This window comes from Harpia harpyja, chromosome 15, assembly GCF_026419915.1.
Source record: "Harpia harpyja isolate bHarHar1 chromosome 15, bHarHar1 primary haplotype, whole genome shotgun sequence".
Classification (NCBI taxonomy): domain Eukaryota; kingdom Metazoa; phylum Chordata; class Aves; order Accipitriformes; family Accipitridae; genus Harpia; species Harpia harpyja.
The window spans coordinates 1,022,617-1,040,072 of record NC_068954.1 but is presented as its reverse complement, the minus strand read 5'-3'; the positions used below and the strand labels follow the sequence as shown (position 1 = coordinate 1,040,072).

The window sequence follows — 17,456 nt, the reverse complement described above, 5'->3', positions numbered from 1 at the left end:
GGGGGGGCCGGGGCCGGCAGCGCGCCCGCCGCCCGCGCCGCTGCCTGTGCCTGCGCGTGTGCGTGTGTGCGGGGCCGGCAGCCAATCAGCCGCGCCGCCGCCCGCCCCCCCCCCCCCCCCGCCGGCAGCCGCCCCGCCCCGCCCCGCCCCGCCCTGCCCGTCCCCGCACACGGGCGGGGCGCAGCGGCCGCGGCTGCCATGAGCGAACGCCCGGCGGGGCCGCCCCCCCGCCGCCGCCGCCCCCCGGCCCCCCAAACCCTCCGGTCTGCTTCTGCCCGCGGCCCCCGCCCGGCCCCGCTCCCGGCGGCCCGGGGGATGCTGCGGGGGCGGCGCGGCTGAGCGACACCCCCCCCCCCCCCCCCGCCGCCGCCGCCGCCGCCCCAGCTCCCGCTCCCGGCTGCCCCCCCCCCCGCCGCCGCCGCCGCTCTCCGCCGCCGCCCGGCCCCGCCCGCCGCCGCCATGGCCGGTAAGTCCCGCAGCGGCTGCGAGGCGCTGAAGGTGGTGGCCCGGTGCCGCCCGATGAGCAGGAAGGAGGAGGCGGCGGGCTACGAGCGCGTCCTGGAGCTGGACGTGAAGCTGGGGCAGGTGAGCATCCGAAACCCCCGCGCCGCCCCCGGGGAGCTGCCCAAGACCTTCACCTTCGACGCCGTCTACGACGCCAGCTCCAAGCAGGCGGACCTCTACGACGAGACGGTTCGGCCGCTGATCGACTCCGTGCTGCGGGGCTTCAACGGCACCATCTTCGCCTACGGCCAGACCGGCACCGGCAAGACCTACACCATGCAGGGGGCCTGGGCGGAGCCGGAGAAGCGGGGCATCATCCCCATCTCCTTCGAGCACATCTTCACCCACATCTCCCGCTCGCAGAACCAGCAGTACCTGGTGAGGGCCTCGTACCTGGAGATCTACCAGGAGGAGATCAGGGACCTCCTCGCCAAGGACCAGAGCAAGAAGCTGGAGCTGAAGGAGAACCCCGAGACGGGGGTGTACATCAAGGACCTCTCCTCCTTCGTGACCAAGAACGTCAAGGAGATCGAGCACGTGATGAACCTGGGGAGCCAGACGCGCTCCGTGGGCAGCACCAACATGAACGAGCACAGCTCCCGCTCCCACGCCATCTTCCTCATCACCATCGAGTGCAGCGAGACGGGGCCGGACGGCGAGGAGCACATCCGCGTGGGCAAGCTCAACCTGGTGGACCTGGCCGGCAGCGAGCGCCAGAGCAAAATGGGGGCCCACGGAGAGCGCCCCAAGGAAGCCTCCAAGATCAACCTCTCCCTCTCCGCCCTGGGCAACGTCATCTCCGCCCTCGTGGACGGCAAGAGCACCCACATCCCCTACCGGGACTCCAAGCTGACCCGCCTGCTGCAGGACTCCCTCGGGGGCAACGCCAAGACAATCATGGTGGCCACCTTGGGCCCGGCCTCCCACAGCTACGACGAGAGCCTCTCCACCCTCAGGTTCGCCAACAGGGCCAAGAACATCAAGAACAAGCCCCGGGTGAACGAGGACCCCAAGGACACCTTGCTGCGGGAGTTTCAGGAGGAGATCGTCCGGCTGAAAGCCCAGCTGGAGAAGCGCGGCATGCTGGGGAAGAAGAGGAGAAGGAGCAGCCGGAGGAAGAAGGCGGTGGACGGAGAGAGCGCCACGGAGAACGAAGGGGAGGACGACAACGAGGACGGCCTGGAGAAGAACATGGAGAATTACTTGAAGGAGCAGAAGGAGAGGCTGGAGGAGGAGAAGGCCGCTATCCAGGACGACCACAGCCTGGTGAGCGAGGAGAAGCAGAAGCTGCTGCAGGAGAAGGAGAAGATGATCGAGGATCTGCGGAAGGAGCAGGAGGCCACGGAGCTGCTGGCCACCAAGTACAAGGTACGTCTCGCCACCCGCCGTCGCGAGCGACGCTGGGGGAAGACCTGCTTTGCCTCCGGCCCCTCCTGGGGGGCTGGAATGGCTCCCGAGCAGGGTGGGCTCCTGAGCAAGGTGGGCTCCCGAGCAGGGTGCCCAAGGGCGGCCCCGTGCCTCCGGTGTAGTGGCGGGCTGGGGTTGCCCTCAGACGTGGACCTGCGTGGCGACCCGGTGTGGAAGCTCCCGGGGGTGCGGGGTGGGAAGGGCCACGGGGGAGTGGATCACTGGTGGCACGAGTTTGCTGTGCTCAGCTCTCGTCCGCCTCGGCACAACAAAGCAGCTTGCGGCAGGGCGGGGGAGCGATGCTGCGGATTCGTCCCCGGTGGCCCCGGGAACGCGCCCAGGGCTGGGGCTGGGGACGCGGCACCGCCTGCCCCCCCGCCTCCCCCCCGCCTGCCCCCCGCTCCCGGCCAGCCCCACGGCTCCTGCCCTGCCCGCCGGGCTCTGCCGGGGACGGGCAGGACTGTGAGCCCGCAGGCAGGGTCTGGCAGCTCTGCGGGGACCCCCGTCCCCCCTCCCCACCTCAAATCCTTCCTGGCACCCCCGAGCCGGAGCCGGGTGGATGGGGGGGCATGTTACCGGCACCCTCCGAGCCACCAGCTCGGGGATGCGGGGCCGAGCGCGAGAGGGGCCGTGGCAGCCCCAGCCCAGCCCTGGGCAGTGTGCCGGGGGTGTGGGGCTGCAACACTGCCCCCCCCCCCCCAGCCCCAGCCCTGCTCCCGTCCCTGGTGGGGCTGGGGGGTCCTGACCCCCTGCTGCAGGGCCGGTGTGAGCGTGGGGCTGGGATGGCCGTCGGGGTGGTGGGGAAGGAGCTCCGGCACCCTGACCCGCCGCGTCACACTCCGGCACAGCCCCTCCGTCACCGCGGTGGCCCGGATGCGGTGGCCGGGCTGGAGACCTAGCACGGAGCCCCCCAGGCGGGGACATGCCTGGGGTGTCGGTCCCTGCCTGGGATTTCGGGGGCTGAGCAGGGGGATGCTCTCGTACCCTCCTCCGTGGCCAGAGCCGTGTTTGTTGCAGCCCCAGGGATGCGTGGCCGTGCCCGGGGATGCGTGGCAATGCCTGGATGCCAACGCAGAGACCCGTGGGCTCACGCTGGGACGTGCCGCCGTGGGACGCACGCATCGGTCGCCGGCTGGCACGACTGGTGTCCCATGACGGGTGTCCTGGCGGAGCAGGATGCTCGGCACGGAGGTGGGCTCCCCGCAGCCGGTTCCCCCCCACCGCCGCTGCGGTGGAGGGCAGGTTGTCGCTGGCAGCCGTCCCGCGCGGTCTCCTCGTCCGGCACGGCGCAGCGGGGCTGGCTCGGGGCCACGGCGTGTCCTGTAACTGCTGAGTAACGAGGCAGGGCTGGAGGCGAGATGACGCCGCATCCCCTTTGGTGGCCTTCGGAGCCGCTCTCCGTGCCATGACTCTCCGGGCACGGGGGTACGGTACAGCCGCACCAGTGAGGTATCGCCCCGGGGGGCAAAAATCCCCCCTGTGCCAGCGATGGAGGGGCAGAGCCTGCCGCGACACCCACCCACCCCGCTGGGCAGTGCCAGGGACCTGCCTGGGGGGACATGGCGGGGGACGCTGGGTGGCTTCCCGGTGCCCACGGGCAGCTCTGCCACGCAGCGGGGCCAGGCAAGGAGCCCTGTGTCCCGCTCACAGCGTCGAACGGCCCGGTAGCGTCCGCGGCAAAGGCAGCCGTAGTAACTGGGGGGACACGGGGTGCCCCACACGCGCGCGGGCGACCCACGCTGGACCCCCGTCTTGCCGTCGCGCTCGTGGACGTGGGCTCTGCCTCTGCCGTGCCCCCCCATCCGGCTGGGACGCGTGGGCAGCATCGATCTCGGAGAGGCGGGGGCCAGCCTGCCCAGGCAGATGTGCACCTTGGCACCCAGATGTGCACCTCGGCATCCAGATGTGCACCTCAGCACCCAGATGTGCCCGGCCCGTGCCGCGGCGGGAGGCTGCGGCAGAGCCTCTGCCTCGGCTTGGCCAGGGCGCCGGGTGCAGCCGTTCCGGGCCCCTCGCCCGACGGCTCTGCCGGGTGCCGAAGCCGGGGTCGGCAGGCGGGAAAGTGCCGGGGAAGTTATTTGGGTGCCGGAAATGAGTTCCCGTGAGAGGCTTAGCGTACAATCTGTCCCACGCGCTAAAGAAGATTGGGAGTCGTCTTCCTTAGAGGGAATAAATGCTTTTGTCAGGGGGAAAACAGCCGCGCTAAGAAACCCCTTAATCCCTCGGCGAAGGCAGTAGCCGGCGGTGAACCCCGCGGGGAAGGACGGCGGCACCGTGCCCTGACCAAGCATCGTCCCAGCACCCGCCTGGTCGCCCCGGTCCCCTCCCTTGTGCCCTCCTGGTGCCCCCCAGTCCTGCTGGGGCAGGACGCACCCCGGCAGGGCACAAGGGACACTCGCCAGCACAGGGTGCAACTGGGACCAGCCAAGAACTGGGTCTGGAGGAGGAGGAGGTGTGAGGGGTGAGGGGTCCATGGAGCCCCAGCCCCCCCAGCCCGGCTGCTCTGGGGAGCCCTAGCAGGGCATGGCATGGGGCCGGGTGGGGGGGCTGCCCTCGGGGGTCTCAGCCCCCCCACTGCGGCAACCCGGTGGCTTCCCGGCAAAATGCCCGGCCAGCAGCACCTAACCGAAGGCAGCGGGGCTGGGAGGAAGGAGGAATCCTCGGTGTCGGGGCCTGGGGGGGTGCAGCAGGTTTGGGGGGGGCTGGATGGGGCACCCGGGAGGGGATGTGCCCCTTAGCACTGAACGGCTGCGAGGGTCTCGCGGGGGTGCGGGAAGGTGGGAGCTGGTGGTACGGACGCAGGGGTTGTCCCACGGGTGCTGGGGGGGCTCCTTGTGCGCCTCTAAAACCCCACGCTGCGCACCCCCGCAGCCGTCCCGCGTGGGGCCGGGAAGGGGAAAAAATTGGGGGAAAATAGGAGAAATAGAGTATTGCCCCAGATAGCTGTCGGTGTGAACGGCGGTCACCGGTTTGCCCGAGCCCCCGCCTCCAGCTGGGGTGCCCGGGGCTGTGATGGGGTACGGCGGGGGGGGGCACACGGCCCCCCCGGGGAGACCCCTGCCCAGGGGCACGTGCCGGCAGCACCGATGAATGACAAGCGACGGCCACGCTGTCCCACTGACACCCGGACACAGTGACATGGCTACAGGCATGCACACACCCTGCACGTGGGTGCACACGCGTCTTGCACGGGTGTGCGCACACACGGTGCATGGCGTGCTCACCTCTGGCACGGGTGTGCGCAGACACCCAGTGCTTGTACACGCACCGGCACGCGTGTGCGCACGTATTCAATACGTGCACACACCTGGCGCATCGTGCACGCACCCCTGTGCTTGTGCACACACGTCCTGCACGTGTGTGTGTGTGCACAGGCTGCATGTTGGTGCACACCCATCAGACACACGTGTGCACGCACACCGCAGGAGGACACACACGTGTCCCACGCGTGGTGCGAGCCAGGGAAGGCTGGGCTGAGAGCGCTGCGCTGGGGCTGGAGGGAAGGCTGCGTGTGTGTGTGCAAATGTGTGTGCGTGCACGAGCGTGCACGGGTGTGCGTGCATGGGGGGCTGTACATTAACACGTGAGTGCATGGGGTAAAGGAGAGTGTGCTTGTGTGTGAGCACAACCGTCTGCATGCTTGGGCGTGCGTGTAGTGGTGTGCGTGCAGGGGGGGTGACTGCGCACCGGCATGTGCGTACCTGGGTGTGTGCACGTACACCCATACGTGTGTGTGTGTGTGTGTGAGCACTGCCACGGGAGAGGGGAGCCCCGTTCCCCCAGGGAGACAAAGGGAAACACGGGTGGGGTGGGCTGTGGGTGACGGGGTGGGAAGGGACAGGGTGGGATGCTGGGGTGGGGAAGCGCTGCTGTGGGTGGTTTCCCTGCAGCATCTCCCCCCAGCAGGTCCCAGGGGGCTCAGGGCAGAGCCCCCCCTGCCCCAGCTCGCCACAGCTCGGCTGGGGCCGGGTCCCCGCTGCCGGCAGCTGCTGCACATCCGCGGCGTCCCGCTGGCTCACGGCTGTGCGGAAGGCAGCGAGACCCGAAACAGCCCGGGCTCAGCGCCAGCGGCCCCGCGTCAGGTCCCCACGGAGGGGCCACGTCGCTCGCACCCCCCTGCCGCGGCCCCCGTCGCCGTGGCCGGCGGTGCCGAACCGGCCCCAAGCTCGTCGGTGTCCATGCGCAGCCCCCTCCCCATCAGCCAGGGACCAAAGCATGTGCTGCACCAAAAGCTCCCACCTCCCCGAAAGCGGGGTTGAGGACAGGGTGCCCAGGACAGGGACTAGAGACGGGGGTGACCACCCGGCGAGGACGGCTTGGGGCAAACCCCACGGTGGGGGGGTGGTTGGGAGATCCACGCTCTGACCCCCCCACCCCGCTCTGTCCCCCCCAGGCGATGGAGAGCAAGCTGCTCATCGGCGGCAGGACCATCGTGGACCACACCAACGAGCAGCAGAAGATGCTGGAGCTGAAGCGGCAGGAGATAGCCGAGCAGGTAACGGCGTGGGGGCCTGACCCGGCTTAGGCGGGTGCCGGGGGTCCGGTTCCCCCTCCCGGCTCTGAGCGTTTCCCCCTGTGCTGCAGAAACGCCGGGAGCGGGAGATGCAGCAGGAGATGTTGCTGCGGGACGAGGAGACCATGGAGCTGCGGGAGACTTACACCTCCCTGCAGCAGGAGGTGGAGATCAAAACCAAGAAGCTGAAGAAGGTGAGAGCGTGGCAGGCGGGGACGACCGTCCCTCCGGCCCCCGAGCCACGGGGCTGAGGGTCTGCTCCTCTCCCCCAGCTGTACGCCAAGCTGCAGGCCGTGAAGGCGGAGATCCAGGACCAGCACGACGAGTACATCCGCGTGCGCCAGGACCTGGAGGAGGCGCAGAACGAGCAGACGCGGGAGCTGAAGCTCAAGTAGGTGGTCCTGCGGCCCCTGGGCTCGGGCGCAGCCGTGCGGGGTGTGCAGGGCAGAATTGGGGTGCTCGGAGCGGAGCTGGGGTGCGCAGCTGGAGGGAGCAATATGCCGGCTGATGGGCCCAACTGAGTGCTTCCTACCCCGTCAGCGGTGGGAGAAGGTGTAAAGCATTCAAACCTGTTGAGCTGGGTGGGTTGCACGCGAGAGTATTAAAAAGTTTCTGAGAAACGTGAAAAACCAGAAAATACACAAGCAGAAGCGACAGCGCGGCAGCAGTGCGCCCTATGGCTCGTTTACGGGACGTGGCCGTGGTAGCTGGAGGGAAGCGTCCCCCGAGGGCACCTGCAGACCTGCTGCGGCCCCAGCACGGGCAGCGGAGGGAGGGCAGCTTTGGGGGGACTCGGTGTGAGCCCCAGCCCCGTGGGGGCACCCGGCAAAGCCGGGCAGTGCTTTCCCTCCAGGAACCTCCCAGCAGGAGATGCAGCTTCTAGTCCACCATCTTTAGTGGGTTTGTTTTCACTTCAAGCAATTATTTTATTCAATGTCTTAAGAAAATCCCACCCAGACATATAAATATATTTTAGCATTTTCAAGGTGAAATATTTGTACTTTTACTAGAAACAAAATTTCATCTCAAATTTTGCTACCTTGGAACGCGATTCAAACTTTTTAAAAGCCAGCAACTCAATGAAAGCAACTCATCAGCTCGAAACAATTTTCTGCAGCTGCTCGATTTGCCCCAAAAAACGTGGAAAAAAAGATTCCTTTTGGGGTCCATTTGCATCATTGAACTTTCCTTTAGTTTCTGGTCGGGCAGCTGGGGGAGCAGACGGGTCCGGGGGTTCCTGCGTGGAGGAAGGCTTGCAGAGCTGCCCGAGTGTCTTAGCTCCTCTCTCATGACCGTCTTCCTCTGCCCTCCCTCTTCTGCCTCTCTCGCCTCTCTGTCGGCTGGACCTGCTGCTTCAACCTCTCCATTTCCATCATGTTTCCATCTTCTGGCTGTTTTCCCATTTCCCTGTGCTGTCACACTCTCTTCCTGACATCCCTTTTCTCTCCCTTTCTGACCTGTTTTCTGTCACTTGTCACATTAACTCCTTCCTCTCCTGCTCCTTCCCACCCCCTTGCTCCTGCTCCGTCTCTCTCTTGGCCGGTCACTCGCTCAGGTACTTGATCATCGAGAACTTCATCCCACCAGAAGAGAAGAACAAGATCATGAACCGCCTGTACTTCGACGGTGAGGAGGACCAGTGGAAGTTCCAGCCGCTGGTGCCCACCGGAGGGTACGTCCCCGGCCCCGACCCACGCTCTGCCTCGGCACTGCTGACCTGCGGGCACGAAGCCTCTGCCTGCAGGGCAGGGATGTCCCCGGGGATGGGGGGACGGCAGGGACCCCGGGATGCTTGTAGGTGCCTACAGGTGGAAATCCTCTCCAAGCCAAGCCCCACCAGGAAGGGCCACCCTTCCCTTGCTGTAGACAAACTCCGTTCGTCACTGTTTGGACGCGGTTTCAGTAGGTATTTATGTTCTCTAACACATGTTCCTCTCTTAATTAATTTTTTAGAAACAGCAACCAAATGAAGAAGCGGCCTACCTCTGCAGTGGGGTACAAGAGACCCATCAGCCAATACGCCCGCGTGGCCATGGCCATGGGATCCCATCCTCGGTACCGGGTAAGTGAGAGGGAACTGGTGCGTGCCAGGGGGACAAGAGGTTGTTGGATAAATGGGATGATAAATGGGATGGATGGTTGGATGGAAGGAAGGAAGGAAGGAAGGATGGGTGGATGGTGGGATGGATGGATGAGTAGGTGGATGGATGGGTGAGTGGACAGATGGAGGGATGGATGGATGAACAGTGAGAGAGGACACGGAGTAAACAAGCTCATGATGATTTGGGATACGTCAGTTCAAGCTCCCAGCTTTATCCTCCCACTTGGCAGGATCGGTGGCCGTGCTCTCAGCCGGTCCTTGAGCTGCTGGCTCACTGGCTATGGCAGCTCCTGCCGTTTGAACGGATGGGGCCATTCAGTCTTGCCTGCTGGACTCAGCCCCAGGAAAGACCAGAAGAGCCTGAGCAGAGCTGTGAGCCTGCACCCCAGTTTGGAGCTTGCCCTGCGGCTGTGGCAGCCAGAGGAGGGTCCCACTCCGCGGCATGCTGGTCAGCTTCTCTCGGCAGCGTGGACTTGCTAGAGCTGGTGCTGTGTTTTGCCACGTGGTGACTCTTCGTGTTGGTTTTCCCGTTGCCCTGTCCTGCTGCAGGCTGAGAACATCATGTTCTTGGAGCTGGACCTCTCCCCTCCGGCCATCTTTGAGTTTGAGCGGAGCAGGGACCCGGCAGAGCAGGACCCCCGGGCTCTCCACCTGGAGAGGCTGATGCACCTGGACAGCCTCCTGGAGCGGCCGGCGGCCTCCCGGGTGAGGAAGTCCCGCTCCTGGTGAGTGCCAGCGGGCGGAGGGGACGCGCGTGGGATGCGGCGCGGCCGGGATGCTCCGTGCGGGGCAGTGCGTGGGCGCGGGGCAGGCAGAGGAGTCGCGGCGGAGCCGCAAGCCCCCCGTTCCTTTTGGGGTGGAAACTGGCCATGAGTTGTTGGGGTGTGGTCAGATTTTAAAATACGGCTAACATTGCTTTGGTAACGGTTGTTGGATGTGTATTAAAAACAGGGTGATGATGTCATATATCATCAGACGCATCTCAGCACAGGACAGACATGGACCTGTTGGAGCGGGTCCAGAGGAGGGACACAAAAATGATCCGAGGGCTGGAACACCTCTGCTCTGAAGACAGGCTGAGAGAATTGGGGTTGTTCAGCCTGGAGAAGAGAAGGCTCCGGGGAGACCTTACAGCAGCCTTGCAATACTTAAAGGGGGCTTATAGGAAAGATGGGGACAGACTTTTTACAAGGGCCTGTAGTGATAGGACAAGAGGTAATGGTTTTAAACTAAAAGAGGGGAGATTCAGGCTAGATATAAGGAAGACATGTTTTACGCTGAGGGTGGTGAGACACTGGCCCAGGTTGCCCAGAGAGGTGGTCGCTGCCCCATCCCTGGAACCATTCAAGGTCAGGTTGGACGGGGCTCTGAGCAACCTGATCTGGTTGAAGATGTCCCTGCTCATGGCAGGAGGTTGGACTAGATGACCTTGAAAGGTCCCTTCCAACCCAAACCATTCTATGATTCGATGATACACATATCTCCCAGATGGTAAGACACAAGGTATCATCCTGCCCGACACTGGGTATCCTTTGGTGCTGCCTGCATAGCAAATGACTGAGAAAATGGCTGGATTTCGGGGACAGCAGGAGGCAGGGGAAGGGAAAGGAGAAGGAAACCAAGTTTTTTCTGTTCGTCTCCCCATCCAGGTGCCAGACGCCGCGGTCACTGCCATCCTCAACCACGCATGTCTCCCTCACCTCCAGCTCCCCATGCACCGCCACGATGCCAGCTCAGGAGTGACATCCTTCACCCCCTCGCCCCCCACACCGCCTCGCAGCGAGGACTGTGCCCCGCCGACGGCCGAGGAAGGGGCCTCAGCCGGCAGCATCTCCACCGGTCCCAGTTCGTCTTTGTCTTCAGCTACTTTGTGTGCGCGTGTGTTTGTGTGAGACGCTCACGAACAGCCCCCGGGGCGAGGGGAGCTGCCCCCTCCTTCCTTCTGCCCCCCCCTTCCCCGATCTGGATCTGTCACTTTATTTATTTAACGTATTTATTTATGGAGTGGTTGATGCGCAGCGTCAGGAGGTGCGTTCGGACTGGAGGACATCCAAGGCTGGCAGTGGGCACCACGCCGACCCCTCCTCGGGTACGCTCGTCTCCCAGCCCTCCCCACGCCGCCACCGCAGCCCCCGTGCAGGGCTGGGGCACGGGGACACCGCTGGGGTGGGCACCACCGGCGTACTGCTCACCATCGTGCTCCGCAGAGCAGGTGGGAGAGAGCACGTGCCCCTCTCTGGTGGCTTTGGCAGAAGGTGAGGCAGCCCCGGACACTGGTACTGCGTTTGCTTTGCTGGATCCCAGGGAACTTGGCGATTTCTACAAGGATTTGGAGACCTCGTGGTGGCAGCACCTTGCGCTGGGCTTGTCAGAGGCCCAGAGGGACTCTCCAGCCTGCATCAACACTGGTGGCAGCAATGACATCTCATTGACTTCTTGCCATGGCTGTCGCTCCAGGAATGCCAGCTCCATTCACCGAGAGAGCTTGCAGATTAACCAAACCAAGCCAGTCCCGGTGACGCTGGGACTTTGTTCACCTGTGCCACGCTCGGGAGATGGCTGGCCCTGTCCTCTTCGGTTGCCTGACACCCAGCTTGCTCCCATCCCTGATTAAGTGGGTGTTTAACTCCTTACAGCAAGAACAGGAGATGGAAATCTCCGTCCCCTTCCACCCACCCCTGCCAAAGACACACATAGTCTGGGGAGCAATGCTACCTAAGTGAAACCAGAGGTGAGCGTGTCCACCATCCTGGCAACTAAAGGCAACGAAGAAATGCAGGACACGATGGTGATGCCCAGAGGGGTGATTTCAACATTGCTGTCCTCTGGGCTGGGTAATACCATGTGGAGATCACCTTGTAGTTGGGAGAAATTTCCTGGTTATTGCATGGGTCATGGAGGGATGGACATGAAATGGGTAATGGATAGGAGGGGGCAAGCCATAAGGCCACTCCGGCGACCTGAAACTCATCCCAGGCAGCAGCGTGCGTAGGTGCCAGGACATCACTCGGTGTTCCTGAGTGATTCAGCTCTCAGCAATTCGACTGAGGGAAGGTGGGTCCTTGTTGAAGACCATTCCTGGCAGTGCCAGGCCAGCAGCTGTGGTTTCCCTGGGATGGCTTCTGGATGTGCGGAGGTGGGGGAGATCCATTTGTTTGACAAGATCCTAATGAATGAGGGAGCAAGCCCCTGGTTGACATGGGAGGATACGGGTCTTCAGAGGGACGTACGCTGAGGCCGGTCCCTGGGAAGGCACATCTGAGAAGATGTGCCGGTAGGGACTGTCTTCTGGCATCTTCTTGATAGTTGCCCTCTGCCACCATCTTCCCTGCCTGTGTCCCGTAACACCTTCCGCCTCTTTGAAATCTTTGTCCCCTTCTCCCGCACCCCAGCAGCTGGCTTGTAGGCGATTTTGGAAGCTGACATTGCTCCCAGGACTGAGCTCACTCCCTTCGAGCAGCAGCCAGGTCTGGTTAGTGCTCAGCCTGGGGAGGAGGGTGCGGGATGAAAGGTGTTTTAGGAGTGAGAGATCGGTCCCTTCCGTGGCTTGGGGTGAGGTCCTTCTGTCCGCAGGTACCGCCAGCAGCCAGGGGGTTGTCCGTGTGCATCCCCCGGAGCAGGCTAGCTCCAGGCCCGTGAAACACGGTGGGTGAGAGTTTATTTAGTTTTCAGGATAGCGTCTGGGAGTCAGCGTCAGGAAGCACAGACCTCAGGAAGGGGAGAAGCTGTCTGCAGGGTGACCCGCAGGAATATATTTTCCTCCCTTCCTTGTTTTCTAATTGCCCCAAGTTCACCTTCAGCCAGATCAGCAGCTCGCGGAGCCCGAAGCTGATGAACCGGCGACAGTCTCTTTTACCTCCGTTCTCTACCCAGGGCATGGGAAACAAAGCTCAAGAGCTGATGGAGTCCTCTCGTTCCCCCCCGGCTTGCCCCAGGCCATGGAGCATCATGTTGAAGGGTGGATGTTCTCCACACCCATCTCCCATGGCACGCGTTGGTCCTCATGTGTGTCATGGCAAAGGACAGGTCCAGGTCCAGCAGGATTTTGGGCACGGTGGGATCCACGTGGAAGCCCTTCCAGCGGAGCACAGGACCGGCATCTGTGTACCTGGTGCAGGGGACGGGCTGAGCTGCTTTCAACGTCCAAGTGCCGCTTGTAATGCATCTATCGTGCGCGTGGGTCCAGCAATGTCCCGGCGATCGCTCTGCCTCGCTCCACCGCTGCCGACAACCTCCCGACCTCCTTAGCACAAACCCCAAGGAAGGTTGTAAGCAGATGCCGGTGATTTAAGCTGAGGCCGAGCGAGCTCGCGGCGGTGTTTTCCCTCTGCCTCGGGTGGCTCCGCAGCCTCTCTGCATCGCTGCAGCAACCCCAGATGTATATTTGTAATGTTCTTTGGTCTTTGTATGTTGGTGCGTGTGTATTTACATATGAGTGTGTGTAGGTGTGTGTGGGTGCGCGCGCGCGTGTAGCCAAGGGATCTATTTACCGTCAATGTGAGTGACTGTACAGGGGGCAAATCCCAGAGGGGGGGGACAGGGCTGGGCTGGGGCTTTTTTTTTTGTTGTTTAATTGTTTGTTTAGTTATTTTGGATTTCAGGCTTGGACCTTTTTTTTTTTTTCCAAGGGGGTGGGTTCGGATCTGTTTCGGATTGATTGACAAGGTGAGGGCCTTGATTAGGACCAAATTTTTGTGCCTGTTGCTCTGGTGATTTATTTAGAAATCAAAAGTTTACTGTATGGTGGCCCATCCTTGTCACTCTATACATATGAATATACAGGACATATTATAAATATATATATATTATACATACTGTATGGAGAGAGGTCATTAATCTCACACTCCCTCTGGCTTTGGATGGACACCTCTTCAATATGCTGTAATGTAGCTTTGACCCAGTGCTGGGAACAACCAGAAAGCTCCAGCACCCTTCAAAACCTGGCAATGACACCAATAAAGGAATGAGCATCATTGCAAAGGGCGTCCGCAGCCTCGTTCATCTGCAGCTCCGGCCGGCTGGAACCCGCCGGCACCGCGGTGCTGCAGCCGATGCGTTAATCTCAGCGCAGCTCCGCATCGCGCGCCGTGCTCGGGGGGACCTCCTGGGCTGTGTGTGTTTAGAGACGAGGATTTGGGATTTGGGCTCCTGCTGCTGCGCAAACAGGGGCACCGATGCCTGGATTTCTCCATGTATTTCTCCTGTTTCGTATAAGATGGAGCGTTTGTACTAAAACGCCTGTAATTTGCAGGAAGCTTCACTAGGAGAAGGTCTAAGCAGCAAAAGCTGGTTTTACTAGGTAGGAGCTCTCTCTCAAAGTCGTTGTATGAGCTCCAAGAGTGTGGAGAGGCCTATTGAAAATCGGTAAGTTGATTTGGGGCGGGGGGAATTTCATTTTACGTGCTCACCTAGTTCCTTCCAGCTTAGTGACGCCGATGCCAGGAATGGGCCCCGGCACAGTGTGGTTTATCGGCATCGATTCAGCGAGGTCTGCAGCCGCATTAGGCGCAGCACGGGAGGTGGGTAAGAGAGGAGACTGGAGCCAGGCGGGAGAGCTGGCCAGGAGCACCCGCACATCACACGTGTGGGGAGGTTGGTTCTTGCAGAGGAGGGAGGGAAGAGCCTGGGGGTAAAAGCAAGAAGTGAGATTAAATGGGGAGTTACAGCCCGCGGGGAGAGCAAGGAAGGACCCATGGACATTCAGGTGAATCAAAGCTGCTGGTGAAACAGGAGTTTGGGTAGCCTCACCGTTTCAGGAGCAGCAATACTGAGCAGGGACGAGACTGGGCATCTCCCCAGTGCTGCTGCATTTTTTCCCCATGCCATTGGAAAATGGAGAAATTCTTATGTCTTACGCGTTAACAAAGCTCTTACTCAGAAAACACTGCAAAGGCACTGAATTCCCATGCTTCGAGACTGTCCTTGGCAGTCTGACCTGTCCTGGCAACCCCCATGGCACTCCAGAAGCGCGGGCGGCTGATGCTGGGTATCGCTCCCGGCCACCGTCCCGGCTCCCTCTGCTCCCCAGCGTGGTTTAACACCGGCCTTTCCTTGTGAGCTGCCTCCGTACGCTCGTCCCATGGGCAGCCTGGGTGCCCGTGGGCACAGGGGCAAGGATGTGGACAAAGTTAGGGACAAGACCCATGATAAGAAGGAAAATGAAAGGGAACAAGAAGGCAATCCATAGGTGCATTAGTAGTAAGAGAAAAATCAAAGGATTCTTCACAATGCACCAGGGAATGAATGATAATATCAGAGGAAAAAACGAAGCATGCAATCATTTTTTTTGCTTCAGTCTTCATTTAAAAGGTCAGCTGCGATCAGATGGCTTACAATAAATGTCAGCGAAAAAGGGCTGAGGACTCAGGCTAAAATAAGAAAATGGTAGGTTAAAGATTTCTCATACATGCTGGATGTTTCCAAATCAGCCTGGTCTGATTTAATTCACACCAATGTACATAGAGAGGGTGGTAAAGCAATCTTGGAGCTGCAAGTGAGGGGCTTTGGGAACTCATAAAGAACAGGCAAAGCGTCCAAACAGGAACAGGACAAACGTAAAGAATATCTTTAAAATGGGGGAAAGGAGGATGCAGGGAATTACATACTCAACCAAATTCGACTCCTGAAAAGACATTGAATGGGTCAGCAGAATCCGTCTGTAAGTATCCACAGGAGAACAAGGTGAAAAGTAACAGCCAGCGTGGTTTGGTCCAAAGCAAATCACACCAAACCAATGTAATTTTCTGCTAAGAGACCTTGCAGATATGGAGGAAGCACAAACTATGATATATTGAGAGATTTTGGTGAAACTCTGACACGCTCACTGATGTGAGGCTGAAGTGGAGTTAACGATGGCAGATTTTTCCAAAAGAAACAGGCTGTAGGGAGGCAGAGACAGAAATGTGATTTGTTCTCCTTCAGCCCGGCACTTCCATGGGTGAGCCATGCTAGGCTCTGCTTTTCAACCAAGAACGGGACCATTTGGAAAGATTTTGCAAGAAATCAATGGGAACGATGTGAAAACATGAAAGATTGAAAGAAGCAGAGTGGTTTCCACCTAGGGCTAGAAGACTGTGGAGAGAGGAAATCATGATCTTCAAATACTGAAAAAGACTCCTGCAAAAAGAAGAGATGATCCTGTTTCAGCTACCAAAAGGAGACAGGACAAGAATTTCTGGTCTTAAAACACAGCAAGAAAGATTTAGATTAGCGTTCTGGAAAACTGTTGTAAGCCCCCAAGGATAACACAGCACTAGGATAGTTCACACATGTATGAACTGCTTCCACTGGAGACTTTTAAGAACGGATTAGACCGACAGCTGTCAAGAACCGTTTAGGAGGCAGTTAATCATGCTGGAGGGCAAAGGATGACGGGATAACCCCTGACCATCTCTTCCAATCCTATTTTATGTGATTCTGTGATTTGAAATTACTGCAAGGTACAGCCTGGGCGCCTGGGAGGACAGCCGAACCCAGGGCAGAGCTGGAAGAAATGGAGAGGGACAAGATAAGGAAGGGAGAAAGTTGGGGTTTGCCATGTTCAATTTACCTCTCCGCTGCCATCCAAGGCAGCCTGCAAGCAGATCAGAGAGCAAGGTCCCCAGGTAACACAGAGAGAATAAAAGGGCAAAAATGACAAATTATAAGCATCGCCACGCAGTCAGGAGCTCTATTTATTCCAAAGGAGTTCAGAAATCATGCATGAAGGGTGCAGAGAAGGGCAAAGGATTTTTCCACACCAAGTATAACTGCCAAAAATGTTCTGAAATGTCAGCTTTGGCAGTGCACATGCTATGTCCCAGGGGACAAGAAGGTGACTTCAGGCAGGTAAAAATGCTCCAGTCACCAACAATACTCTTTCCTTGCAAATCCTGCAGTGTCTGGTTCATGATGTTACAGACTTGGGGCCGTTTTCTTTTCCTCACACCAGTGGCAGACCGTCAGCGTGGAGAGAGCTGCTGGTTTGGCTTAAAGAACATGAACATTTTCTCCGTCTTTGTTTCTCTCTCCTGTCGTCATCCCCCCCCCAGGCAATGGCAAGAGGGCACGAGCGCCTGGAGAGCGTGCACAAGGTTTGTGCAGCACCCAGATGCCCTCAGCTACTGCATTTCATGAATATTGATGATCCAACTTCACAACATTTGCAATGCAGAAAATACCCAGGAGTGTCTATGTTTTCCACCTTAGCTTGATTTTGTTTTGTGATTCGTCTCCTTGTTCTTTGGGGTTGGTTTGTCTTTTTACAAACGTCTGCTGCAATTTCTTTGATAATGACATTCAGTGGCTTTAGCAGCGAGCAGAATCTTTTCTCAGGTTGAAGATCTCTCTGCTTCCCTGGAACAGCCATCCCTTGTAGTCCTAGAGCATTACACAGAACCCTGCAGTTTTTACAAGAATATTGAACCAGGTTATAGAAACATGATTTTAAAGAGCTATGTCCCATCTACTGACAGTTCAAAACAGATTATTATTTTTAACTGAAATCTATAAAATTTAGGGTAAATTCACTAGAACAATTTTGGTTTCTTTCTTACTACATAGGAGTAAGTCATAGGACTTTTTCTGTCATAAATCTAAAATTTATTCCTAAGATTTGTATGGTTCTATATGCCAATATTTACATTTTCAATGATGAACATAAGTAGATATTTTAAAGGGGCCAAACTTGTACATCCCACCTTTGAAGAAAAATGCCCATGGAGGCTCGGTGCCCCTCCGTGACTGCCATGTCCAGGTACAACGTAGAAAAGTACAAGTGTGAGGCGCCCAAGAGCCACAAGCATGGTACAAACTGAAGGATCAAGAGAAGTAGAAGCTGAACTAGCAAAGACACAACATATGCCATACACACTCGGGTGGCCAGTTTGTGGTGGTGAAGATCAGGGACCCATAGAAGTAGGGTAGCTACTTACAAATTAAATAAATGCTGAC

At 59.2% G+C, this 17,456-nt stretch overlaps 1 protein-coding gene across 1 annotated transcript; it reads left to right on the top strand.

The window, feature by feature from the left end:
* Positions 1-422: 422 nt before the first annotated feature.
* On the top strand, positions 423-13,505 carry KIF3C (kinesin family member 3C). Its single transcript, XM_052809887.1, has 8 exons — positions 423-1,872; positions 6,305-6,406; positions 6,496-6,618; positions 6,697-6,815; positions 7,980-8,096; positions 8,378-8,486; positions 9,075-9,250; positions 10,175-13,505. The coding sequence occupies exons 1-8, from the start codon at positions 460-462 to the stop codon at positions 10,266-10,268; spliced, it is 2,253 nt and encodes a 750-aa protein (XP_052665847.1). The 5' UTR covers positions 423-459; the 3' UTR covers positions 10,269-13,505.
* Positions 13,506-17,456: the final 3,951 nt, after the last annotated feature.

Excerpts from the sequence above, each read along its gene's own strand:
- KIF3C (XM_052809887.1), top strand. The coding sequence starts at position 460 with ATGGCCGGTAAGTCCCGCAGCGGCTGCGAGGCGCTGAAGGTGGTGGCC. Across the intron at positions 6,619-6,696 it reads AAACCAAGAAGCTGAAGAAG|CTGTACGCCAAGCTGCAGGC; the intron begins GTGAGAGCGTGG and ends CCTCTCCCCCAG. Across the intron at positions 9,251-10,174 it reads GTGAGGAAGTCCCGCTCCTG|GTGCCAGACGCCGCGGTCAC; the intron begins GTGAGTGCCAGC and ends CTCCCCATCCAG.